The following is a 26,667-nucleotide window of genomic DNA, read 5'->3' on the forward strand; positions in this document are numbered from 1 at the left end:
GTGCCTACTGAAGCCATGTGTCAGTTTGTCTGGAGCTATAGTTACAAGTGGTTCTAAGTGACCCAGTGTGGAGGCTGGCAGCCACACTCTAGTCCCCTCCAAGGGCAGCAAGCTCTTGTACCTCCTGAGCCATTTTTAAAGCCCCTTCAGATTTTTAAAAAAGGCATGTTTCTATGGGTATCTTTCCTCACTGGATCTCATCCAGTGAAGTAGGTTGGCTTGTTACCACCACACATGGCTCACTCTGTTTCAAGAAGTTCCCAGAACAGGTGTTTTGTAGCGTCTTCTGGGCTTCATATTCTTTCCTCTGTACTACCAGCTCCTGAGGGAACTGCTTTACTCCCTTGCTCTGTACTGTTTCTTCTCATTTAGCCCCAGAGCCTGACTTCATTTTTGGTGTCTACTTAGACTAGGAGCCCATCTGTATCCCTCTAAGTCCTTGACACAGTAATTTTTTGGTTCTAGAACTTTGTTTCTCTGCTTAGGAATTGAACTCAGGACCTCTGGAAGAGCAGTTAGTGTTCTTAACTGCTGAGCCATCTCTCCAGCCCTTTTTGCTCTTTTAAGATATGGAGATATAGTTAAGATCATGAGTTCATTTAGCTTGTAGGATAAAAGTTTGAAGTCAAGTGACTAAGTAGTAACAGTTTTTAAATGTTTTCAGATTTATTATTAAAGCTCATGATAACTGGTACATTCATGATTAGTAAAATTAAGACAAAATGAGTATAACATGTTAATCTGTTGAGCATTTGTTTTTGGGATGTTATTATCAGTTTGGCTTTTTAATTTTTATTTCTTCACCTAGAATATATTGACAGTTTGTTCCTTATTTACAGTGGTCTGGCAGCTGGAGAAGATAACGGACAGAGGGGTTATTTGCTGACTTATGTCATTGCATACATGCGTGTAAGTTGTATTTCTTCATTGGCTGTTTTAATTACTTTCCTATTGCTGTAACAAAGCACCATGACCAAGGAAAGCATCTTATAAAAGAAAATGTTTAATTTAGGGCTTATAGTTGCAGAGGAGTAGAGTCCATGACCATCATGGCAGGAAGCATGGCAGCAGGCAGGCAAGCATGGCTCTGGAGCAGTGTCTGGGAGCTTACCTCATTATCCACAAGTAAGAGACAGAGAGGGTTGACTGGGAATGGCATGGGCTTTTGAAACTTAAAAGCCCAGTGATGCATCTCCTCCAACAAGGCCACACCTCCTAATTCTTCCCAAATAGTTCTATGAACTGAGACCAAGCATTCAAATAGATGAGCCTGTGGGGGCCATTCTCATTCAAACCACCACATCCACTTAGGTTTTAAGTAGTAGGCTTTTTGTTTTGTTTTGTTTTGTTTTTTGTTTGGAATGGATAAAATTGCCTTGTTTTCATAAGTCTAAACTACTGTAATTTGGTATATCATTTTACTTGAACCCTAGGTTTATTGCAACTTTTCAGAAGCCCATTTAAGACTTTTTGTATGTACTTCTGAAAAATGTAGGCACTTTAATGTCTTTCTGCCTTTTAAAAAAAAATGGAGCCAGCCTCTGGCTGAAACCTGAGTGTGCCTATTTTAACATTACTTGGATTGGAATAGAGGTATCCTGTGTAGCAAACATCTTCATTTGATTTATAATCTATCTTAAAGATTTTATGTTTTTATTTTTTCTTTAAAAATTGTTATTTGATTCCAAGTAGTCACAGGTTCACTAGTGGTGATGACTACAGTGGTCAGGAACTGTGTGTTCGAACATACAGACTTTACTGCTGTGTATGCTCTTCACAGGGGGCTTCATTGTTCACACTTATTTCATGTCTGTTGCAGTCACTGCTATAAAACAAGCCGTTTGAGAATCTAGTTTTTCATATGTTCATTTATTTTATTTTTTTTCTGTTTTGGCTGTAACAGTCTCAAGTTTTCTGACTGAAGTTATCTTTATTTACTTATTTATTTTAAAGTTTAACTTTTAGTAATTTTAATGATCTTACCTAAAAAGGTATGTTGGATGTCGTACTGAAAATTTGACTTTCCCAAGTGATAAATTTTCTAATTTTCTAGTTGGAAATTGTTTTGAAGAAAACATTTATAAAAAGATATATAAATTTTTTATTGTTCTCAAAAAACATGAAATGTTTTCATTTCAGAATAGTTCAGTCCTTATTAAGGTCTGCTTTCATATTGTAGTGAGTAGTCAGTATCCCAGCTGGGGTCTTCCCTGGAAAGCAGACTGATCGCGCCTTCCCTGGATTCAAAACCCTGACAAAGAGGGGTGCAGATTATGAAGGGGTAGATGACGAGGGTCACCTGTGTAGACTGTCTATCTTAGGATCTTCATAGAGGAAATACTAGACAATCTATAAAATGTACTGAAGGAGATATGTCGATAGGTATGTTTCCCACAATACTGAATTCAGAATTCTAGAAAATCAATGCACCTATAATAAGTACAGCATGATATTTTTAGAATAAATGTCCTATTTTAAGGTTCTTGTTAATTTTGAGGCTAAGCCAAAAGCAAGTTTATGTGTCTGTCTTCCCAAGTTTATTTTTACATTTCCCCCCCTTACATTTATTTATTTTGTGTTTGAGTATATACATGTGTGTAGATGCACATGTCACAACATGTGCCTGGGGGACAGTGTTCAGGAGTCAGCTCTCATCTCCCACCTTGTGGGTTGTAGGTATCAATTTGAGGTCCTCAGGCTTGGTGACAACTGTCTCTCCTGCTGAGCTGCCTCCCCAGTCCTACTTACCTTAATCTTAAAAGCCGTTTTCTAGTATACACTCCTACTGTTATAGACATAATTCCCAGACAAATGGGTGTGTACCACCAAACACACATTTTAGATCCATACACTTGGAGGCGTGTCTTCCCAGCACTTAGTAGAATTAAAGTGCTTGTTTTACTATATCTTTCCTTCCTTCCTTCCTTCTTTCCTTCCTTCCTTCCTTCCTTCCTTCCTTCCTTCCTTCCTTCTCTCCCTCCTTCCTTCCCTCCTTCCTTCCATCCTTCCATCCTTCCTAGTTAGTGAGCTAGCTAGCTAGTTAGTTAGTTAGTTTTGGTTTTTGTTTTTTCAAGAGACAGGATTTCTCTGTGTAGTCCTGACTGTTTGGGAACTCATTCCGTGGACCAGGCTGGTCTAGAACTCAGATCTGCCTTTCTCTGGAACTTAAGGGCTAGAAGCAAAGGTATGCAACACCACACTTGCTATCTTTTCTAAATTTGTTTCTAAACAAAAGTTGATGTGAGGAAACTCCTACCTCTTGTTACTTTCACCTTGATGCTCAATTTTTATATTGGCTATTTTAATACTTTGTCCACTACAAATCTATTCTCTAATCTTTTCTACATATGTATAAACTTTTCCACAATAGAGACTCCATTCACTAAAGAAATATCTGAGTTTCTTCTCTGTATCAGATACTTCAGTTGCTGCTAAGTCTATGGAAAGCAGCAACAGACAAGGTGCCTGTCTTCAGAGTGGTCATATCACACTTGAGAACTTTCCAGTGTTCTTATGAGACAAGGAACAGTTTAGATTAGATCAGAGGTGTACTAGTAATTACGTCCAGAGATTCTAGTGGTTTTATTAATTTCTGCACCATTTGTAAATTTCATGATTTTTGTGTATCTTTACAGGATTTGGGTTTGGAATACTTTATAATAGGAGAATCTTTTGAGACTTCTGCTCCTTGGGACAGGTAAAACCTAATAAAAGGATTTACTCTGATGTGCTTTATAATTGATGCATGTATGTGGATATGCAATTTATGTTTGTGAATAAGGAAGGTTTAAATTCTTTTATAAGAAACACTTGAAGAAGGAAGGTACTTTTGTTTAAATTAGTATCTGAATACCATTGCTTTCACCCTTCACCCAACTCTTCTTCTAGATTAAGGTAAATTTGCTTGGAACCCAACAAACACACCTATTGAAATTAACATTTTGAAGACTCTTACTAAACATAAAATGCTGCTGTGTCACTGTGTCACTTGGCTTCACATAGGTGATTCATTGTGCTTAAATGTTCTTTTGAAGACCTTCCTCCCCCACCCCAAATTATTAACCCTCTTAGCCTTCTTTTGTAATGTACTATTTAGCTTTGATGTGTGTGTCTGGATTTAACAAGATCTTCACTTGTGTTCAAGTGATTTCTGAAAAAAATCTATTTTAAAATTTTAAGTATAATTTCCATTTTCAAATTTAAACAAAATTTTTGTACTAAAACACATTGTAGAAAATGTCCTTGATAGCATGCATGGGAAGTATTAGCTGGGTTTTCTTTCCTGGAAACACACATCTACACCCACACATACTCATACAGTGTAGGGAGGCAGTAATAAAGGCTGTGAAGTACTTTCATAAACATGGACTTTTGAATTAACTTTCAATAAGTTATTGAGAAAATCCTCAGTATGTTTTATTTTCTTTGAACATGCCTACATTTCACCTTTGCTTTATAAAATGTATGGGTTCTTTTCAGGTGCTAGTGAAGTACATAGGCTATAGCAGATCCTTTTGAACCCACTATTTAGGTATTAACTATTTAACATCTTGTTCTCCTCATACCTCATTTTTCCATTTGGAAAGCTTCTGTCTTTTCTGTTCTGTCATAATCTACTGTGGGCTTTGACTTTTGGAGTACTGGCCATCAGATTCCAAGAATTGTCTTCAGACTGGCAAGTTTCTAGGATCACTGTCATTCTCCCTGCCAAAAGTGCAGACTTTTTTAAAAAAAATTTCAGACAGTCTATATGATTCTGGTTGTCCTTAAACCTGCCATGCAGCCTGAACAGAGAACTTGTGATCTTTTTGCCTCAACCTCTGATATTTGGATTATATGCATGTACCACCCTGTTTTTTTGTTTTTTTGATTTTGAACAAATTTTAAAGGTACTTTTTTCACAAGGGGACTATATCTTAAAAAGTAAAAAGAATGTCAGCTGGTCCCTATTGAGCCCTTAGGAGCAATAGTTTGGCAGGCAGTGCTCCTGGCAGGCCTATCATTGATGACTTCAGTCTGCCATGTCTCTTTGTCTTTGTATGGATTGTTAGATAGACTGCCATAAACTAGCTGGCTTACATATTTTAAACTACGATCTTTTCTCTCCCTCACCTTGATGTGTGATATCAGGGTGCTTTGGGTATCTGGATTGCTGTTCAAGGCCCTCTTGGTATATGGAAAGTCACCTTTTATGTCCTTGTGGCTGAAAGCAAGCTTCTCATGTGTCATCCTCTCCACCCTGATACCCCCCTCCCACATCAATTTCATTCATTGGGAGTTCACTCTTATGATTACCTTCTGAGGCCCAACCCATGACTCCTGATTCATCATACCATCTCATGGTGTGAAAGGGAGAATTTCAGTCTATGCATTTTGAGGTGGACTCCGACCTTCAGCCTTGTCAGTGGGAAAATAGACTAGTATAGTATTACCTTTTTAGTGTTACAAATTTTTTTTTTACCTGCTAATGTTCTCTTATCTTTTTATTCTTTTAATTGTAGAGGCCAGTCAGTTAAACAAATATATAAATACATGACTGATGAAGGAAAAATAAAAATGGCACAAGAAAATTTCATGTTGTATTCAACTATCTTTTCTAGGGTTATAGATCTGTGTAGAAATGTAAAAGAGAGGATAAGAAGGGAATGCAAAGAAAGGGGAGTTCAATTTGCACCTCTTTCTACGTGCAGGTGAGTTTCCACACTTATTTATACCCATTCTGGAAAGTACTGCTTACAAAATTTACTGTTGTGTGGGTGGATATGTGTGCATGAGCTGTGTGTCAATGTGGGTGTGTGCTGAACAGCGCACATGTGGAAGTCATAGGACTTCATGAAGTTGCTTCTCCTACTTTAGGGTCTGGGTATTGAGCTCAAGCAGACAGGTTTGTGTAGCAAGCACTTTTACCCATAGAGCCATTCCAGTGCCCTTAAAGTAATGTTTTTAAACAGTTGCAAAATAGAATTTTCCAGCTAAGAAGCAGCTTTGGCCTGTTCCATGTGACAAACTTCCTTCCTAAACATCTTCCTACATTATTAGAACTGTATCTCAGTCCTTAGCCCCTGAGGCAAGGAACGATGTTTCCTGAGTGAACTTTCTGCTCTCTCCTCTCGGAACCCTGGACAAAGAAGTCCCTTTTTGCTCCCTGGAGCTACAAACTACAGTAGAGACATAGAACTGTAAACTCTAGAAACAGTTAGTGCCGCCGGGCGTGGTGGCGCACACATTTAATTTCCAGCACTTGGGAAGCAGAGGCAGGCGGATTTCTGAGTTCGAGGCCAGCCTGGTCTACAGAGTGAGTTCCAGGACAGCCAGGGCTACACAGAGAGACTCTGTCTCAAAAAAAAGAAACAGTGGTTTTATGTGCATGGGCGTGAGTGTGAGTGAGGGAGTGTGTGTGTGTGTGTGTGTGTGTGTGTGTGTGTGTGTGTGTGTATGCATGTGTGTTGGGAGGGGTGTGTAAACATTTATGAAAGGAGTGAAAGACTCAAGTGATATTAACTCTTTGCTTCCCAATAGATGTTTCTTTGATAATACAAATATTCTGTATTTTTGCCATTAAGTTTGGTAGCCACAAGCCACATTGGTTAGTAAATGGCTGAAATGTTGCTTGTCTGAAATTAAAAAAAATCATTTTAAGTTTTAAAAGTTACCTGTAATTCGTATCTTTCATGTTGGATAATGACTGGTTAGATGATTTTAAATTTTTTATTAAATAACAGTCCCAAAGGAAGATTTCTACTGAGAAGGGACTGTTTACATTTAGTTATAGTGTTAATTTTATATGCAAACAGCATGTTACATGTATCAAGACAAGAGATGAGCATTTGACTCTCTAGAAAGGTATTAAAATAACTTAAAATGGAGAATAAATGACAATCAGAACAGATCATGAAAAGAGAACCTTCAAAAAGGATAACTCCAGCTGCCATTATCCACTGTGTAGCTGCCTCACATTGTTTCTGTGTTGTACATCTCTGTCTGCTGAGGGGAACACTTTAAGAATACATCTTCAGTATTAGGGATACAAACTACTTAGAATATAAAGGAATATAATAAATGTAACTTGGAAGCAGTGAGTGTCTCTGTTAAGTGTAGCTGATATTGGACCTCAGGAGCCAGTGTACTTCAGCATCAGGCATTTCCTGTGTGAGTCTGTCTCTGGCTTACGATGCTGTTAGACTTTGTGATGGTGCTGAAGCACACCAGCTCAGCCAGTCTTCTGTCTCTCTCAGTATAGCCTTCGGTAATTACACGTGCTCAGTACTGTTGGCTACTGAAGCTATGCCAAGCATGATTAAGGTCTGTTAAACTATAATTTTTGGTACCTACATATACCCAGTGTACAACATTTTACTTCACAATAATTTTTTTTACATACTTCTTTTATTAAGTTCAGGATTGTCTGCATTTCTGTTTGTGATGCTTGTTTCTCTGAATCTCAGCCTGGGAAGTATACTTGCAGTTTTGTTCCATCCCAGCAATCACGGTGACATTTTAGACAGCTTTTGAAGATTTGGTGTAAGACAGAATGGATCAGAAGAGTGGAGGCACTGTTCTGCTCATTAGCAAAAATTAAATCTCTTAACACTCTTTTTTTTTTTTTTTTAATGACAGTTTTTCATTATTTAAACTTTGAGTTCAGCCAAGTTTGGCTAGATCTGTTAGGTCCATTAGACTTAGTGGTGGTTCTTGTATACAAAAATGTGTAGTATATTGGTCTTAAATTTGTTGAAAGTTGGCTATCTTACAGTTTCCACTGCTGTAATGAAACAAAAGAAACTTGGATAGGAAAGGGTTTCTTTCAGCTGACAGCTCTAGGTGGCACTTTATCACTGATAAAGTCAGGGTAGAAACTAATGCAAGAGTGTGGCTCAGCCTTGCTCAGCCTGCTTTCTCAGAGCATCCAAGACCACCACCAGCCCACAGTGGCTTTTCTCTCCCACACCAATCAGCAGTCAAGAAAAGGTACCACAGGCCAATCTGTGGGGCTATTTTGAGGTTTGATCCCAAATCACTAGAGTTACATTGACATAAAACTGGGCAGCACAGTGGCAATGTTAGAATTAGTTACGTTTTCTATGTATTGATGTCAGTGATCCCCTTATGAGTGAGTGGTGTATACTCTTAATTCCTGTAAGAACACTTTACTTATCCTTTAATTTTTCTTTTAACTTGGTTCTTCCTGATCACAGCATCTTGTAGTTAAATAGTTCTCCAGTTTTCTTAAACTTGTAAATCTGGAACTTAAAATGTAAATGTTCAAGGGGTCTTTTTTAGGAGTGTGAATTAACACTAGAAGAAAAGCACAGCTGGCATATTGCCATAGCATTGTTAAATAGTTCATTTCTTCTGTTCTGAGGCACCTAACATTTGGCCAAAAGACCATTACTGTTTTAGATTAGATTCTGTTTGTATTGTGTAGTAAAAGTACTTGCTCCTTCTGTTAGACTGAGTCCTTTGTGGTTTCTCCATGGCTTGTATTTGGAGATTTAATTGTGATTATCCAAACTCCCTTTTTGTGTGTCCTAATTGCATGTTGAAAGCCCACATATTTTCTACATAGATGATTTAAGAATCTAACATCCTTCATATCTTCTGTATATACATATACAACATACATATGGAAGCACAGACAGTCCTTTAAGGTCATGCCACTGCATTTGATCTGATCATTTTTGTTTTTCATGTCCTTGCTATTTATTGTGAGCTCAGTGAAGAGGCGGTAGTTAAGTTGATCCTGTTTGGTGTTTGAACATCTCTCCTACTTCTGAACTATATTTCCTTCTGCTAACTTTGGGATGTTTGGAAGATCTGTAACTAAATGTTTTTCAGGTTAACTGGAAAAACATTTGCAGTGGTTTAAATTTTTTTCTTTTAAACTTTGAAGGGATAATAATCTAGACTTAAAAAAAAAAGTTGCAGAACAGTAGAGTTGTGTTAGTTTCTTTTCCTGATGTTGTGATGAAATAATAAAAGCAATTTAAGACTGAAGATTTTAATTTTAGCTCTCAATTCAAGAGACAGTCCTTCATGGTGAGCAAGTCAAGGCAGCAGGGCCTCCGGCAGTAGTCTCATCACAAACAGGAGACAGGGTAAATACATGCTGCTGCTTACTTCCAGGTCCCCACTTAGTCCAGCATTCTCTCCCCAGGGAACGGACCTCTCTGAAGGAAGATGGATTTTTCTGTATCCATTAACATAGTCACAAAAATCCCACAGGCATGCCCAGGGGCATATCTTCTAGATGCCTCTAGAGTCTGTCAAGTTGGCAATTAATAGTAACCATCACATTTTCATATGCTGCCTCACTCATTTTTCCTCACGTGGTTGCAAAGTATGATTATAAAAGTGTATAAAAACCAGTATTTTCTACTGTCAGTGTTTTTTTTGTTGTTGTTTTTCTTTGTTTTTGTTTTTGTTTTTTTTGTTGGTTTTTCGAAACAGGGTTTCTCTATGTAGCCCTGGCTGTCCTGGAACTCACTCTGTAGACGAGGCTGTCCTGGAACTCAGAAATCACCTGCATCTGCCTCCCAAGTGCTGGGGTTAAAGGCATGTGCCACCACTGCCCAGCGTTAGTGTGATTTTTAAGTTGCATAAAGCTGTTGATACTCTTTTTTTTTTTTTTTTAAGATTTATTTATTTATTTTATGTGTATGAGTACACTGTAGCTGTACAGATGGCAGCGAGCCATCATGTGGCTGCTGGGAATTGAACTCAGGACAGCCCCGCTCGCTCCGGCCCTGGCCCCTGCTCGCTTTGGCCCTGCTCGCTCCATTGTAATACACTGTAGCAGTCTTCAGACACATTAGAAGAGGGTATCAGGTCTCTTTACGGATGGTTGTGATCCACCATGTGGTTGCTGGGATCTGAACTCAGGAACTTTGGAAGAGCAGTCAGTGCTCTTACCCACTAAGCCATCTCACCAGCCGATACTCTTTGTCTTCATATTCATTCAATGTCTCTATCTCATGTAACACAGATAATGCAGTTACACTACTTGTGTTGTCAAGCTGTATGCCCTTTTAAGAGCCATTAAACTGAGCATAGAGTTGTCAGTATTCCTCCTTTGTATTCTACAAGGTGTCATGTATTGACTAGAGAGAGCTTAGGAATTTCTTCTAGCACATTTACACTATTTTCTTACCCTCACTCAACTTCAGTGATCTACTTTTTTCTGCCTCGAATGTCTTGATCCACAAGAATCCAATCACATGATAGTACATGGTATTATTATGAGAGTACTTAAGTATTTTGCAGAGGTGATAGCTTGTTTGTGTTTTATCATTAATGCAGATTTTTAAAAAATAATGAAAATTAAGTTCTGGTATTTGCTTGTCTCTGTAGTTCATCATATTTCTGTTCCAGACAGTAATGAATCAGTAAAAGAACAAATTCCTTGTTTCTAATGTTGCCTTATGGGTGGTAAATGTCTTATAGTATGTCTTATGACAATATAAAATGTATCCATGTATATAGACTTGATCAGTACTAATACTGTGCTTAAAATACGTAAATTGAATGTAGCAGGAAAAATAAATTAGCTATATAGTCGGGATAAGGACCCTTTAAGTCAGGTTTTAGTTACATGTTATTTTGGCTGTGCACATTAAAGCAGATTATATTTTTATATGTATAACTGACTATATTTTAAATGTTTTTCGATATACTACTTAAAATAAGGTTCTATCACTTGTAGATAACTTCAGTAAGCTCACTGAGAATGATTTTTTTTGTAAAATATTAAATTTTATAAAAATTTCCCTGTAATTGTAGCTACATAAAACAATTACTGAATTGAAGCATGTACTTGCAATTTTGATTAACCTCACATTTAAATGAAAGACAGGAAAATCGTTTGTTTCTCACTATGCTCTTAGCATACGTGTTCTGTGTCAGCACAGAGGAGCTGACTGGCCTTCCCCTGGGTGTGGGAGGTTGAGTAGAGGATGATATTATGGCCTGGGTGGATCCCCAGCTCATCTTATCTCTGAAGTTTCTAGATGTTAAATCTGTTTTCCCTGAATTTAAAACCCTTTGGGGGATTTTTTTATCTGTTTGTCTTTTAGGGTGACACAAACTTACGATGCAGGTGCATGTATCTACTTCTATTTTGCCTTTAACTACAGGGGAATTAGTGACCCACTGACTGTGTTTGAACAGACTGAGGTAATTTTGCATGTAGTTTTTATGTTGTTCTTTTATTTAAATGAATTTTAGTTTGAGCCACCTTAGTCACACATGGCTGACTTGGCTGCTAGCCCATTGAAGTGAAAGTATGTTGAGTCCACTGACTTACTATATCACATTGTCAGTCTGCTCTCAATGTTGTGTACTTCTGAAGCCCATGTCTCTTTGGTTGATACTTTCAGTGCATAATAGACAATTAAGTAACAACAGGAGCCTTTATGACTGTAGAGGGTCTTTGATGTCCCTTCAGCAATCCATCCATGTGATACGACTATGTATAGGCCCTTAGGATTTATCATTAACAGTTTCACTTATATTTCTTAAGTGGCTGTAAGCTGCTGGTTTTATATACTCATGTGGTGATGGCTATACTCCTTGTTAGAAGCAGCATAGAATCTCCCACTAAACTGGAGGAAGCCATAGCAGGCATGTTACTTAGACACACAGGTTGCCCTAGTGTTTTAAGTTATTATTAAGTTGCTTGCCAATATCTCTTATTGATAGAAATTTATGGATGTGTGTGTATCTGCATGTGTGTACATGCATACAATTCCACACAAATGGAGGTCAGAAGATAATTGGTGGGGAGTGGCTGTTTCTCTCTACCATGTGGGTCCCAGGGATAAAACTCAGGTAGTTAGGTTTGGTAGCAAGTGCCTTTGTGCACTGAGGGATCTCATCTACCCACAGATTTGAGTATATTTGTATTTCCTTGTCCTGACCATGAAAATCCTTTGCTTAGCTAGCCATGATAGTGCACACCTGTATTTTCAAGCACTGGGGAGGTAGAAGCAGGAGGACTGCAGTAAGCTTGAGGGTCAGCCTGGGTTACATAGCATTATCTCAAAAAGTACAAAAAAAGGAAACTTCTTTCTTCTTGGAGTCCACAAATTGAAATTCTCTTCTCCTAGTTCTGTTACTCACTTAATTCTTGATCTCAACAGCTGCTCTATTTGAGGTGGTTTATTAGAAATAAAAAGTTATTGAGCAGAGGCTAGCATACTTAAGATTATATGGAAAACCTCAACTCCTAAATGCTGAAGGTTCCCAAAGAATACTTGTTATGTGGTGTTGTTCGTATGTACTACCTGGGTGGACTTCTACATCAGTCACCATTAATTGGTTTATAGACTTGAGTACCTCTAAGAAGCTCAAAATTCAGGAAATATTTGTCTTGTGGCTATTAAATAATAACAAATCATTAAGAATAGAAAATGTGCCGGGCGGTGGTGGCGCACACCTTTAATCCCAGCACTTGGGAGGCAGAGGCAGGCAGATTTCTGAGTTCGAGGCCAGCCTGGTCTACAAAGTGAGCTCCAGGACAGCCAGGGCTATACAGAGAAACCCTGTCTCAAAAAATAACAACAACAACAAAAAAAAAAAAAAAAAAATAGAAAATGTAGCCAGGTGGTATTGGTATATGCCTTTAATCCTAGCACTCTGGAGGCAGAGGCAGGTAGATCTGTGTGAGTTGGAGGCCAGCCTTGTCTGTAGAGAGTTCCAGAATATCCAGGGCTACATGGAGAAACCCTGTCTCAAAAAACAAGATCAAGACAAACAAAAAAAAAGAATAGAAAATGTAATAAAATGTATGTGTGAAGATTCATAAAGAAACCCATTACTTTGTACACTAAGTAAAATTTTTTCAATTGAATGTTAAAAGAGAACAAGAACTTGAGTAGGGAAGAAGGGAAATAGAAAGGCTCAGGGCAGGCCAGGTCCCATTGCCCTTCATTGTGCATGCTGTTTGTATTCTGTTTATCTTTTGACTCACATGCTTTCAGATGGATGAGGCCTAGCACATTTAGGAGGTTAAGCAAGGGGACAAAATAGAAGTTTGGGTTCTTTTTTCCTCTTTCCCTCCTCCTCTTTTATTCTTCATATATATATATATATATATATATATATATATATATATTATTCTTTATATATATATAAAGTATATATCTGTCTATCTATCTATCTATCTAACAAATAATTTATCCCATGTGTTCGAACTAAGAGATGCTCTCTCTAAGAGTGCTTATGGTTATATAGTGGAAATAAAGAAAAGAGTTCAAGCAGGTTGTTTGGTACCTTTCTGGGCATCTAGGAGAAGTCAGTAAATGTTAGTCACTGTAAAGTGAAATCTAAGTAGCAGTAACATTTTGTGTTGTTTCCCATTTACAGGCAGCTGCTAGAGATGAAATCCTTGCCAATGGAGGGAGCCTGTCACATCACCATGGAGGTATTTTTAAAGGGGAGTGGTATAGAATTTCTAATACTCCCGCCTTTTAAAATATTTGGTTCAATAAAAACCTGGGGAATATCATCACATGAGTAATTTGAGATCACTTGAAATTTGGAAACAGTTTCATGTCTTAGAATAACTGATCAAAGTAGGTAGATTATGTTATAGCCAACATAATGCCTGGTTTGACAGTATACCTTGGTATTGAATCTGTCAGCTTTCCTAATTCTCAGGACACTCATGTTAATAGAGAACAGATTACCTTACCTGGGAGGTGTTTGACCATTACAGCCAAAGCTTTAAAGAAAGAAAAGAAAAAAACCTTTTTAGTCTTTTCCAGCCACTGTTGGAGTATACATGAACATCAGTTGTACATATAGTGAAAGGTATTTGTTCTTTCTACACCTCAGCACATTAATCAGCAAATAATTGATCCCATCTGATCAAACTAAGAGATATTTTCCCTAAGACTACCATTATTAAAGTTGTAATTTTGAGATTATCCCCAGATTCCCTGTAACAGAAACTTGTTATAGTATATTTTCCCTGTAATTTTATATGCTTAGGAAAAGTACAAATGTAGAGATTAAAAATAAATTTAGGGAGGTGCATGAGGACAGACACCCTTGACCTGTCCTCACTACCTCTTGTCCTTTCTGATCTCCCTCAGAACTGTATATTTGCATTTGCTTGGTGGGAAGTTGGAGTCCAGGAAGTCAATCATTTTCTTCTGTATGTTGCTTTATACTAAAATCAAGAATGTTCTAGTGCTCAGCCTCCCCATGTGTGGGGAAGAGTTTGGGTGGAAAGGGGTATACTGTAGAGTGCATGTCTACACAAAACATTCTTATAGGCAGGGATGGATAAGATTGATGATATAGATGAATAAGATGCAAGATAATTCTGGCACCGATACATCAGTCTCTTCCTTAACGCCATCTTTTTATAAAAATTAAGTAGGTTGTCTAATGAACATTTAGAATGGATAAATTAATCCTTTGCCTCCTTTTCCTGGGTATACTCTTTCCTTTAGAAGTTCTGTTTTTTCTGTGTGCGCGCACGTGTGCATATGCGTGCGTGCGTAACTGTGTCTGTGGATGTGGAGGTCTGAGGCTGGGTGAGAATCTCCCTTGATGGCTCTTCCCCATTCACTGAGGCAGGGTTTCTCAGAGGTGCTTTGAATGTTAGGATGACAAATGAAGAAAGGGCACCAGAAGTGTCTTACATGGAGTTAAAAGCTAGGTATGCTTCTGAACCTTATGCCTTCTTTAAAAATCAGTAAATATGAGAAAGGGAACAGAGAGTGAGGATCGCAGGTTGTAGAGAAGGAGATGATAGAAGTTTAAATTGTCACTTAGGGAATTGATTATTAAATGGCTGTTTCCTTGATTGTGAAAAGATGGTCTTAGGATAGGTCTCTTTGCTTTGTAGTGTGAGAAGTTTTGTGAAGATTGAAGGCGACCAAGTGATCCGAAGCAGTGCTGAGGAGAGTCCTGGTAGCCTTCTGTGGTCAGGAACTCTGCTTCTTTTCCTCCCTGCGTTTTTGAGGAGATTCAGGGTTCCCAGGAGCAGTTGTATGCGAGGTTCCCAAAGGGAGACACATGCTGCAGTTGCTTCTTGGATGCGTAGAGCTGCTGTCTCAGAGGAGCCTATTTGTCCACGCACGGCTGTACTTGACACAAGGCACCTCTAAAGCACTTGCTGCAGAAAAATAAATTAACACAATCCCTTTCACAACCCATCCGACGTGAGGTAAACAACCTTTGCCAAAAGTGAGGTAGAAAATCCATACTAAACAATTCAGTGTGGTTAGGGGTTGTGTTCTGTCCCGTGACCCTGGCTCACACGAAGCCAGAGAAAGCCCCAGTCCTATGTAACTGTACACAGGTAATGGCGACATTGTAATACAGCCCCAGACTGTCAGAACTCAGTAGGAGAGATGTTCTAAATAAGAGGAAGAGGATTACAGGAGAGCACTTTCAGGCCCATCTGCTTTAAAACAAAGTGTGAATTACACATATAAGGAACACTCAGTAATATGCAGAGAAATGCATGTTATTATAATCTGCTCAATGTTACTCTGCTAACACACTTTCACAGAATTATTGTAAACTGAGCCTTTCTATAATTAATATGATTCTATATTCAAGGAAGATCATAAGCTGAATTCATTCTTGGGCTGCTGAGGTAGTTCAAGTCTTTCTTAACAGTTTATATTGAGATCCTGTCTCAAGATGAAGATTAAAATGCTATGTGGAATGTAGTTGGATGGTGAGTACTTGCATCACATGCAGAAGGTCCTAGGTTCATTTCTAAGCACGACATGTGTAGGGACACACATGCATACATACATACACGCTGTAAATGGGAAAGGATATAATCTTCTAAATAAAACCTTTATTTCTAGCTCCGAGTTTATTGATGAGATTGTAGGAAAGCAGGTTCTCTGGCTGCAGTTGTCCTCAACTGCAGACCAAGAGTGATGTTCACCACCTCAGAGGCTCATTAGAGGATGTAGCCGTAGTGCATGTAGAGCATCTACAGTGCCTTGCATGGAGGTGCTGAAGCATTGCAGCTTGTATCTTTAAGTAGTAGGAGAACACCAAAGAGAGCTCTGGTTTATTTCCTTAATCTTTTGCACCAACCACTGAAGAGTGGATTGCAGTTTATTTAGAAAAGATGCGCACATTTTAAAAAAATATTTATTTATTTACTTAATGTATATGAGTACACTGTAGCTATCTTCACCACACCAGAAGAGGGTATCAGATCCCATTAAAGATGGTTTTCATGTGGTTGCTGGGAATTGAACTCAGGTCCTCTGGAAGAACAGTCAGTGCTCTTAACTGCTGAGCCATCTCTCTAGCCCAAAGATGTGCACATTTAAGGAGGTCTGTCTGATACTATCATTTTTATTTATAGCTTAGAGGTCTTATTCTATAGGTCTCTTAAAATCTACATGAAAGAAAAACAAGTTTCACATTACTGGCAGTGAAATTGGCTGTACTAAAATGTCTATTTTCATACTAGCTTCTTTATTTGAAGTTACACTTTCAAGTGTCCATTGCTAATCATTATAGTTTTATAAAGCAAAAGTGTTATTAATCTGAAGTTTAAATAACATGTTTAATTGTGCTGTTAGGCTTACTATTAATGCTTTTGAGAGATTGCTAATTTTATATGTATAAAAGATTTTCCTACTTGCTTCCTGAGCTGACAAGTTAAGCTGGCCTAAATAGCATAGTTCTTTATTGACCTCCAGGCACTGTCATTGCACTCTCAGGACTGGGTTTGATTGGTTGGTTTTGTTGTTGTTGTTTTTGTTTTTCTTTTAGTTTCAGAGTAGCAGAACTGTGAGCTAGAATATTGATGCAATTTCTCTTGGAGGGTTTGTCCTGTAATTGTGATTAATAACAGTTGCTTTCACTATCTGGAAACAGACAGGCTGGTTTGTCTGCCTACAATCATGTTGTGATAAATGGAGCTATTGTAACTCTGGCTTTGTGTATCAGAGAAAACAGATGTAGTCTGGAACTTGAGGTTGAAGGAAATAGAGTCTGCTTAACTTAATCTCCATAGCTCTTGTCTCTGTGGCTGATTTGCTGGTTAGTTTAAACAAAGTTTGTATCAGCCACATATTTAACTTGAACTTGGACTTAAAATTTTAAGTCATTCATTCCTAAAATTATTCTTCAAGTCTTTTGTCAATAAGTAAAATACTCTGATTGAATTTACCAGTCTTAGTTGAAATATTGGGATCTGAGGATATCAAAGCTGTTATTAGCTTTCTCCCCCCGGCAGTCAGAGTAGAAGCTAGTAGCATCAGAAATGTTTGAAGTAAAAGAAGCTGAGCATCTGTTCGAAATCTGTAGTGTGAAACAGAAGGTAGGAAGGAAGGAAAGGAGGGAAGAAAACAGACTTCTTGGCCATTGCATGAGTCTCTATCTAGAAAATCTTAGAGAATGTTCAAAAACAGTCAGCAAGAATATATATATTTAATTCCATAATTTAATTCCAAAAATTAACAACAAATGTACAAATGACAATCTAAAATAAAACAGCATTCACAATTGCTAAAAAATGAAGTAAATGTAAATCTAATAAAGTACATAGGCTTCAATCCAAGAAAATATACATAGGCTTTGTAATCTAAAAGTTACAGAATGACTATGGAAGGAACCAAGGAAGTCCTATGTAAATAAATGGAAGGCCTATTCCTGTAAAAATGTCAGTTCTGTACAAACTATTAAAACATTTTATCTATCTTTTAAAACATATTTCTATTAGAATTTTAGCAGGTTTTTTCTTATGGATCTGGGAAATATTCTAAAATTTATGTGGTAAGACAAAGGAATTAAATAACTAAAATAATTTTGAAAAAGACAAAAATATCTCTCTAACTTTGAGCCTTCTGTACCTACTAGAGGATAGTTCTAGGTATCCTCAAGAAATAATGCCAAAATACAGAAAACATAGGGTGAATCTAATCGAGGAACTAAGAAAACTACATTACTTTACTAGATTTTTTTAATCCCTATCCTGTTTTTTAAATGTCTTAAGAATAACTGTGGTTCCATTCATTTTTACTTCAACTGAATGTATTGACTATCTTATTATATGGTAAATACTGTATTATTTAACAAGATTACAAAGAACAATAAGACATTGTTCTTAGTCTTCAAGAAAGAACATTTTCTATTTTCTTATATTATCAGTTATTCTATTTAACCTGTTCATTTGCTTTGGTCTCTGTTATGTATATAAACACTCAGTTCTACTCTGGTTTGAATTTCAAGTATAACAAACTAATTGGTGGTAGTACTCAAGACAGATTGAGTCTAGTTCTTACTTTAATTACTGAAACTTCTTTTCAGCTCATAGTCTCAAAAGAGCTATTCAAACATTCAGAGCTATTAGATATACTATGTAGACAAATCCTTAGCATAAGAAAACAACAACAAAAACTGACATTGGCAGCAAGTATTGTGATGGTGGATATTGTTCTAACTCCAGTACTCAGGCATCTGAGGCAGGGTGATGACAGGATCAAGACCTGGTTGGTCTCAGAGGACCAACAAAACCCACTAAACAGCACAGAAAGAAAACAAGCTCATCAATGGGAGGAGAGGCCCTTGGCCCTGTGAAGGTTCTATGCCCCAGTGTAGGAGAATGCCAGGACCAGTGAGCAGGAGAGGGTGGGGTAGCGTGGGGGGGTAGGGGGGGACAGGGGTTTGATCTTGTTGTTTTTTTGTCTTTTTATTTATTTATTTTTTTTGAGGGGAAACTGGGAAAGGTGATATCGTATGACTTGTAAATAAAAAAAATACCTAAAAAAAAAAGAAAAAAAGAAAACAGGCATTTTAAATGTAGGCAATAAGAGAAAACCCATATAAGGCTGTAGTGTTCATGGTCTTGAGCATTCAGTTTCTTTTACAAAGTCATGAAGAGTCATAGTCTTATCTCAGACTCTTACTGGCTAGATGCTATCACTTCTCAGATAGAGATCAGTTGCCTGGCATTTATGAAGCATGAATTTTTTGCCAGAAGTAGCCAACCACAGTGTGCTTTACTGTACAAGCAGATATAAGTCAGAGCACTTTCTAAGGTGAATCTCCTTTTGAGAGACATTATCAGTCTACTGAGTAACTCAGTCTGATTGTCCATTGTTTTTCTCTGTTCTCATTAGTACCTAACAGATCCTAGAGTATCCAAGCTTCATCTGATGAGATATTGGGTATCCATCTAACATTAGTTCTATACATCTAGTAGTAGTGTCATTGTACTAAGTAATGGAAAAATAAGAAGCTTTTGGGGACTAGAGAGAATGGCTCAGTGATTGAGAATGCTTTCTGCAGTCATGAGGATCAGAGTTCAGATACCAGCACTCATATAACACACTGGGTATCTAGTACACTTCTGTAACCCCAGCTCTGAGTATAGCAGGGACAGGAGGATCTCTAGGACTTGCTGGCTGCTACTGTAGCTTAGAAAATCTCACTAGGCTCAGTGAGAGGACCTTGGAGGAATAGAGGAAGATACCCAGCATCCTCTTTTGGCCTCCACATACACACATATACCATATACTAAAGGAAGGGAGGGAGGGAGGGAGAGAAAGTTTTAAAAGTCACTCCTTAGAGCCCTCCTATAAAACCAAGTCTCCATGATTTACTTTTTAAGATATGTTTATACATTAAGGCTGAATTGGCACTTGGTGTGTTGAGTATAGTGTTTTGCTTGTTATTGCTCATTTTGTAATGGTGGGGATTAAGGTCGGGCCTGTGCATGCTGGATATGTCCTATACCCTAAGTTCTCAAGATGTGGCTGTTAAAATAATAGCTGTTACTTTTGGTGTTTGCTAATTCTACTTTTGTTCTTCAGCTTTAGTAAGCTTCTAAATAAGTTGTCTATTTTATAGTCGGCTCTTTTCTACTTTTTCTGGTCCACTTCATTCTGTGTTCTCCTCCCTTCTACCAAGTACTTAGACCCTTGTAGCAAGCACTTTACCACTGTGCTGGGTGCCAGTCCTCCCATTTTGTTCTTCTGTATAAATCTGGAAAAGTCTTTCTGCCCTTACAATCAAATTGTGACTAGCAAGTTAAATATATCTAGATAAAGAGACCTGTGTTTAGCTGGCTCAGATTTATTCCTTTTAAGATAGAATTGTTTAGTAGTTTCTGCTAAAATCAGAAAGAGGAGTTCCAGATAATCATGTCCATATTTTTTTAACATATGACAACACTCCATCATTAACCTGTGTGTGTGTGTGCATGTGCGCTCTCTCTCTCTCTCTCTCTCTCTCTCTATATATATATATATATATATATATACACACACACACACACACACACACACACACACACACCAGTATGTGCATGTGGAGGCCAGAGGTTCACATTGAATATCATTCTTATTCACTCTGTACCTTAGTTTTTGAGATGGGGACTCTTACTGAACCTAGAATTTGCCTTCTGTGCTAGACTAGCAAGCCAGCAAGCCCTAGGGGCCTGCCTGTCTTTGCCTATATCCAGCACTATGGTTACAGACAAGTGTACAAAATACATTATTCCTTGAATCTGTCCAAAGATCTGTGTAAAGGAAGTGATTTCAAAGAAGCATCTCTGAACCTCCTATTTTCTCTACTCTAGGAGACAGACACAGTTGGAAGTCAGACTTTAGTTTAAGCAGGAAAAGATATCCCTGGCCACTAGATTATCAAGTAGCCATCAACAGCACACATAGGATAATTATGTGGAATGCATAAGCTTTCATGCCATATGCTTCTTTGTAGTGCCTGCTGCATAGTAGGCATGTAGAAGTTGTCATACTTGCTGTTTGTAGCCATTCAGTCATTCTTTCTGTGTGATAGGTGTGCTCTATAAAGGGAACTGTTTCTTTTCAGAAAATAAGCTGTGCAAATGTTTAAGGTGCTACCATATAAGTGTTTAGCATATATGTCACATGTGTATGGATGAGTATGGCCTCTGATTGATGAATACTAAGCAAGCTAAGAATTTTCTGAAGTACATGTGATCCAGCTCCGTAATGAAAGTCTGTGCTTGGAAGCCCCTACCTTCTGGGCTTAGGCCTGTACTGTTTTAATTTATTGAGGTATCAGGCTGCCATGCAGAGTTTCCCAGAATCTCAGGACTGTTCCTAGTTACTCTCTAATTAGTAATTCTCATGGGCTGCTTATATTTAAACCATGCTTCCTCCTAGCACACTTACTCTACAGTGTAGTTGGCTTAATTTGCTAAGCAAAACCAAAGCTTTCTAGTCCCTTTACTTGGGTAAGTTAAGATTTCCAACGTCCTGACTTTGCTATTACTATTACCAGTATCAGAGGTTCACAGACCAGTACCATCAATGGGTTAAATTCTTTCATCAAACGTGTTTATGAGGGGCCATGGCTCTGCCTTCTCCCCTGCTGCTTACTAGTTCACTAATCAAATGTATGTTAGATTGATTATTGTAAAAGTATAAACCATAGAAAATTTGACAAGATCGATGTGTAAATTATCCTTCTGACAGAACTAATGATGCACTCCAAGCACCTTCTGTTTTCCAGTGCTTGGTGAGTGACTTCATTAAGTATGCAATGGCTGTTGGGTGGCTTCTCAGACAATGGTTCAGTTCCTTGTGGAATTGCATTATTACTGGAGGTGTAAAACCAGGCAGACAAGCTAGCTGTTGGGTGTCCTGCTGAGCTTCTAATGTGCTCCATCTTGTTGGAGCAGTTGTTTGCCGTCTTTTCAGGACAATTACATCCATAACCACAGGACACATTCAGTGAAGCTATATTACAGATAACAGAGGAGACTGGTGCTGGCTGCTCTTCATCCCTCTCCCCTGAGCTGCTGCAGCATGGGTAGCACCTTCCCCAAGTCAGATTGATGTCTGTTGTCTGTCTGTCTGTCTATCTGTCTATCTGTCTGTCTATCTCAAAGCAAATCCAGAAACACAGACTCCCAACTTGTAGAATGTTCTAATTGAATGAGTCAGTCCATTTGCAGATGAAACAGCTCAGGTTGTAGCACAGTGCTGAGGTAATAATGGTCCTACTAGAAATCTTCCAGTGGAGGCTATGCAAGGAGTCTTCGTGTATGGCATCAGTTTTCAGAGAGAGATCTCTAAACAGAATCTTCCATTTTGAACTTCAGATTTCCCCCCCACTAAACTTAGCTGCCCCTGTTATAACAGCACAGTGCTTTGATGTGTTGATGCCAACCACAGATACCTTGCTCTCTGAAGTACCATGCCATTTGGTTATCTAGATGATGATTTAGTGGTTTCCCAGAAAACTGGACCTGAAAGCTTCTTTGAACTGCACTGACATGGTATTCAAGGTTCCAGAAGGCAGGTGCTGTGATGCATTGCTGCAGCCTGACAAATGGGAGTGCATGCAGAGTGACAGGCCCAAGACTTTAATGAAAGGCTTCACATTTCTGTTGGCCAATTAAGTCTCTGTTGATGACTTTGGATCATTAATGAATGTTTGTGCAAAATGGCCATTTGAATTGGGTTATTTTATGATAATGCATATGTTCAAGAAGTGCTCACTGAAAATAGCCCTAACGTAAATTAAGACGCCCATTTTGTCGTGTTAAAGTCAGTAAACTACTTTGTTTTCAGTGCCAAAACAAGTTGATAGAATTTTTTTTATCTGCCCCTCACAGAAGTTTTAGGTAAAAAAAGTTGTTTTTTACTTAGTGCCTTTAAAAATGATGAACGCTGCTATTTATGTGATACTTCATTGCCTCAAATGTATAAGCCCTAAAATAAGGGAAAAAAGTAAAATGGACAGTTCATAAGAGGAGATTAAATTTAAAACAGATCAGGCACCTGCTTTTGTGTGTACAAAAACCAAAAAACCAAAAAAGTTTGGATCTGACAGAACAACGGCAAAAGTGTGTTTGTTACCAGGGTTAATTTTAAAGCACTTGGAAAAGAATTTTAATTGGAAAGATTCATAACTAGGCCGTTCCACCCAGAATCCTTTGAGTCAGACCTTATTTCTTTTAATTGTATTTATTAAAGTATTTTACAGATGTCATTTTTGTTAAGTCTATCCAAACAGATTTATTTTTCTATGATACTTTTCTTCAGTAAGCTTCAGTTTCTACACAATTTGGGCTTGTTGGGTAGTTATGACAAGGGTTAGGCTCTTTTAATAAGCACGATTCTTTTCATCTTGTTATTTGTATAGGCTGTAATCTCAGTCTACACTTCCTTCAATCTCCGTTTCATAGTTTACAGAGAAAGGAGACACTGTGGGGCAAAGACTTCCCCTGGGAATGCATCGGGCTTAATGAGCTTGATAGTCTGGTAGGCTCAATAAATCAAATAAAGCAAAACATTTCTCATTTTTGAATAAAAACATTTATCACACAGTGTTTGCTCACTCATGGTCACAAGATTGATTGGTTTCCAGCATTCAAGGTGTGTATTGAAGCCTTTTTTATTTTGTTTTCCAGTGGGCAAGTTACGAAAGCAGTGGCTAAAGGAGAGCATCTCTGATGTCGGCTTCGGGATGCTAAAGTCTGTCAAGGAATATGTGGACCCAAGTAACATCTTTGGAAACAGAAACCTTTTATAACTCCATTAATGTCATTATGAAAAATGTTACCTTTTAAAAGTCATCAGCTGTGGTTATACCAGTAATTGAATATATCATGGGACTGTATTTCAGCTACATTTGTTTGTTTAAAATGAGTTGGGTTTTGTTCTATGCTTTGTTTCTACATCTATAGATTGACAGATGGCGTTTCTTGGTCTCATTGTAGGTGTACCAGTTTATAGCCAACTAACTAGTTGTCATTTCAGATTTTAGTCAGGCAGCACAGGGCTGCCCATTATCTGAGGAATATGCTGCCAGCTGTTTTCCATGCTCCTCCTCTAGGTGAGCTAAGGCAGATGGTGTCATCCGTTGCTTGTCTAGCCTCTCTTCTGTCCTGTCCTGTCCTTCCTTAAACATTCTCTAAAGCAGATAATCTAGCAAAGATTCTGCTGGTGAGAGATATTTGTGTATGTTGCTAAAAGCATACTTTTCTGTGAGTAGGTCATTGGGGAGGACACTCATGACAGAGCTGGTAGTCTGTTACTAGCATGCCTTCATCTGTACAAGGTGCTCAGCCTAAGCTTTGCTTGAAGTGCATACATGTTACAAACGTAAATTGCCAACATATAAATTACTCTGTGAGCAGACACATGTTTGTCCTTCATGTCTGTTTCTAGGAGGGTGTGAGCTGTATTTGTATCACTAAAGTGTCACCTATAGCTGCGTCCTGGATCATTCATAACGTGCTTTGTAAGAACAGCTGACTTATTACACGTGAAGGGCAGATTGTACCATGAAGTGAAGGCCATTGTCCATCCTCCAGCCCTCAGGTTTCTTCTGTCCCATGCTTGCTAAGCTGCACAAGCAGCTCAGCATGAACAAAACAAAGGCTCCTGAACCCGCTGTCTCCAGTTTAAAGAATTACTTGGCTAAAGAAATAGTCATGAGTTGACTCAAAGCCTCAATAATTTCAAGACAATAATCTTTTTTCTAGTTAGCCACAAATAGACTGATAAATTTCCATGGAAAAAATAGTTTCAGTTTAATTCTTAATAGTTTAATGCTTTTTTGAATTACTGGTTTAACCTAAATTTTAAAAAATGTATTCCTGCATATGCCATAATCATAAGTTTGAAATATCCTATTTCTTAAACAAAAAAGAGAACATTAATCACATTTAGCAGACATTTTTACATTCAAAACTGGATATTGAAATAAGTGGAACAATTGCTTTAAATCACTGTCTGTTGAGGTTCCTGATTCACATTTTGAAATGGGTTCTTTTCTTAATGCAATACCTAACTTTTGATAATTTTTTAAAATTAATATTTAATCAGATAATGTAAGTCAAAATGCAGACGATCCTTTAAAAGGACACACTGTCTGTCTATGTAGCAACAGCTCCAGATATGTTGGGGCAGTTTGATATCTTTTATATCTTAAGTAGCCTTAAACAGAACAGTGAAAATTTAAAATTGACAAAATATTTTTAAGACTTCAAAATGGTAAATAATTTTTAACTATTATAATTGGCCTCAAACTAACAAATTTAAATCTGTAGGAAAATCAATATTAAGTATTAGGTTAACAACAAAAACTCAATATTTATTTTTTGGAAGCTGCCTTTTTATTGATGATTTTTTTAATTATAAAATTTACATCAGATCTATGATTAGAGACTTTGATGGTTTGAAATAGCTGGACACTCAAGGAAATTGCCTCTAGAATTATAAGATTCTTTATAAAATGCATCTTCATGAAGGTCATTCTCTAATTGATAATTCAAATGTAACATTTAGTAAGATTCCAACATCTCACTGGAAGTGTCTACATGTTTCCAAGTAGTTATTTTAATAATTTCGTTAGCAGGTCCAGTTCCTTGCATGTGATTGTTAAAACATTTTTCTCGAGGAGTTGAGATTTTCACAGCCTCAGCGATTGTACTGTAATTGTGACTAACACCTGAAGTTGCTGGCTTGGTTCCCTATGTGACATGAGCTTTATGGCAGTTGGCAGTTTGTGTCTTTGCTTCCCTTTTCTGTGTACGGAGGCCTCATCAACCTTGATTCTATAATTGTTACTACATTTTGTATTTTAAATAATTTCTACAGGGATCATTTTAGAACACAAGAATGTTCATTAGTAGTATTTCACTCTACTGTAAATCAGGAAGTCTTCCCACCCACTTCTGGGAGGTGCCTCAGTGTAGACTGTGTCTGCGGAGGAACGTGAGTTCACGAATATGCACAAAGCACTTAAACCCTGTCTCTTCTTTCAGAAGTGTCTGCACATGGCTTCAGGAAGCTAAGCCCAGGAAAATATTGTTATCTGAAGCATCTTAACTCAAAGATTAGTTTCTTTAAAAGATGTAGCCTGTTGAATATCAGAAACCCATAACACTGACTTGTCCTTCCTAAGTTAGTCATATGTGTAATATTTTGCTTAAATCTGATGATGTCAAATGCAGGTTGGGCTTTCAGTGGGAATGGGAACTTGCTGCTAGTGAGAAGTGGAGTCAAATACTAAAGACTCACCAGACAGGCTGTATTGACCTTGGAGAAACTGCTGCATCCATGTGTGGTGTGATGTGTAGTGGTGCATAAGTGAATTGAGTCTTATGCTATAGTCCTTGAGCATCTTGGTTAGCTGAATTGTGGAGACCACATGTTTCATGTGTCCAGCATTTTATCACAGAATAAAGGATTAAACTATGCTTTTTTAGAAATGATAGGTTGTTACTCAAAATGCTTACATATAATAGGATTATTGCCCTGAGGTTATTTATAAATCTAGAAGCCTTCTGGTATGCATATTTGTGTTGTTGGTGTATTTTGGGAAACAAAAGCTCAATAAAAAACAAGCTTCCATTGGTGTGTATATTATATCAGATATAAACACATGTAAGAACCCTCCCTTCCCCTCCAGAACACTGTAACAGTCCTAGTTTGCATATTTGAAAAAGCCTTTCTGCATGTTAATCCCAGAGATATTTCTTTGTCATACTCTTTCATACCAACAGCTTCTACGTGTAACTGATAGAGAAACTCTGACGTCCTAACCTGAAGTGTGATGCTCCAAATGGGACCAGCTTTGGTAGCACTGTCAGAACACAGTGATGCAGAGGGATTGCCTCACACCATGGAGTCAGAACGCTTGAGGCAGCCTCAGATGCTGTCTGTGGGAGGTGTATCT

General features: G+C 37.9%; 1 protein-coding gene across 1 annotated transcript in view; it reads left to right on the plus strand.

Moving 5' to 3' along the window:
* Positions 1 to 26,667, plus strand: part of Agps (alkylglycerone phosphate synthase) — a 92,761-nt gene that overhangs the window by 63,943 nt on the left and 2,151 nt on the right. The window contains exons 15-20 of the mRNA XM_031370687.1: positions 840 to 909; positions 3,636 to 3,697; positions 5,601 to 5,690; positions 11,070 to 11,169; positions 13,360 to 13,417; positions 23,393 to 26,667. The exon at positions 23,393 to 26,667 is cut by the window's right edge and continues 2,151 nt beyond it. Of these exons, the coding sequence (XP_031226547.1) occupies positions 840 to 909; positions 3,636 to 3,697; positions 5,601 to 5,690; positions 11,070 to 11,169; positions 13,360 to 13,417; positions 23,393 to 23,514 (502 nt within the window). The 3' untranslated portion in view covers positions 23,515 to 26,667. The remainder of the gene's footprint in view (positions 1 to 839; positions 910 to 3,635; positions 3,698 to 5,600; positions 5,691 to 11,069; positions 11,170 to 13,359; positions 13,418 to 23,392) is intronic.

This window comes from Mastomys coucha, unplaced genomic scaffold (genome assembly GCF_008632895.1).
Source record: "Mastomys coucha isolate ucsf_1 unplaced genomic scaffold, UCSF_Mcou_1 pScaffold15, whole genome shotgun sequence".
Taxonomy (NCBI): Eukaryota; Metazoa; Chordata; class Mammalia; order Rodentia; family Muridae; genus Mastomys; species Mastomys coucha.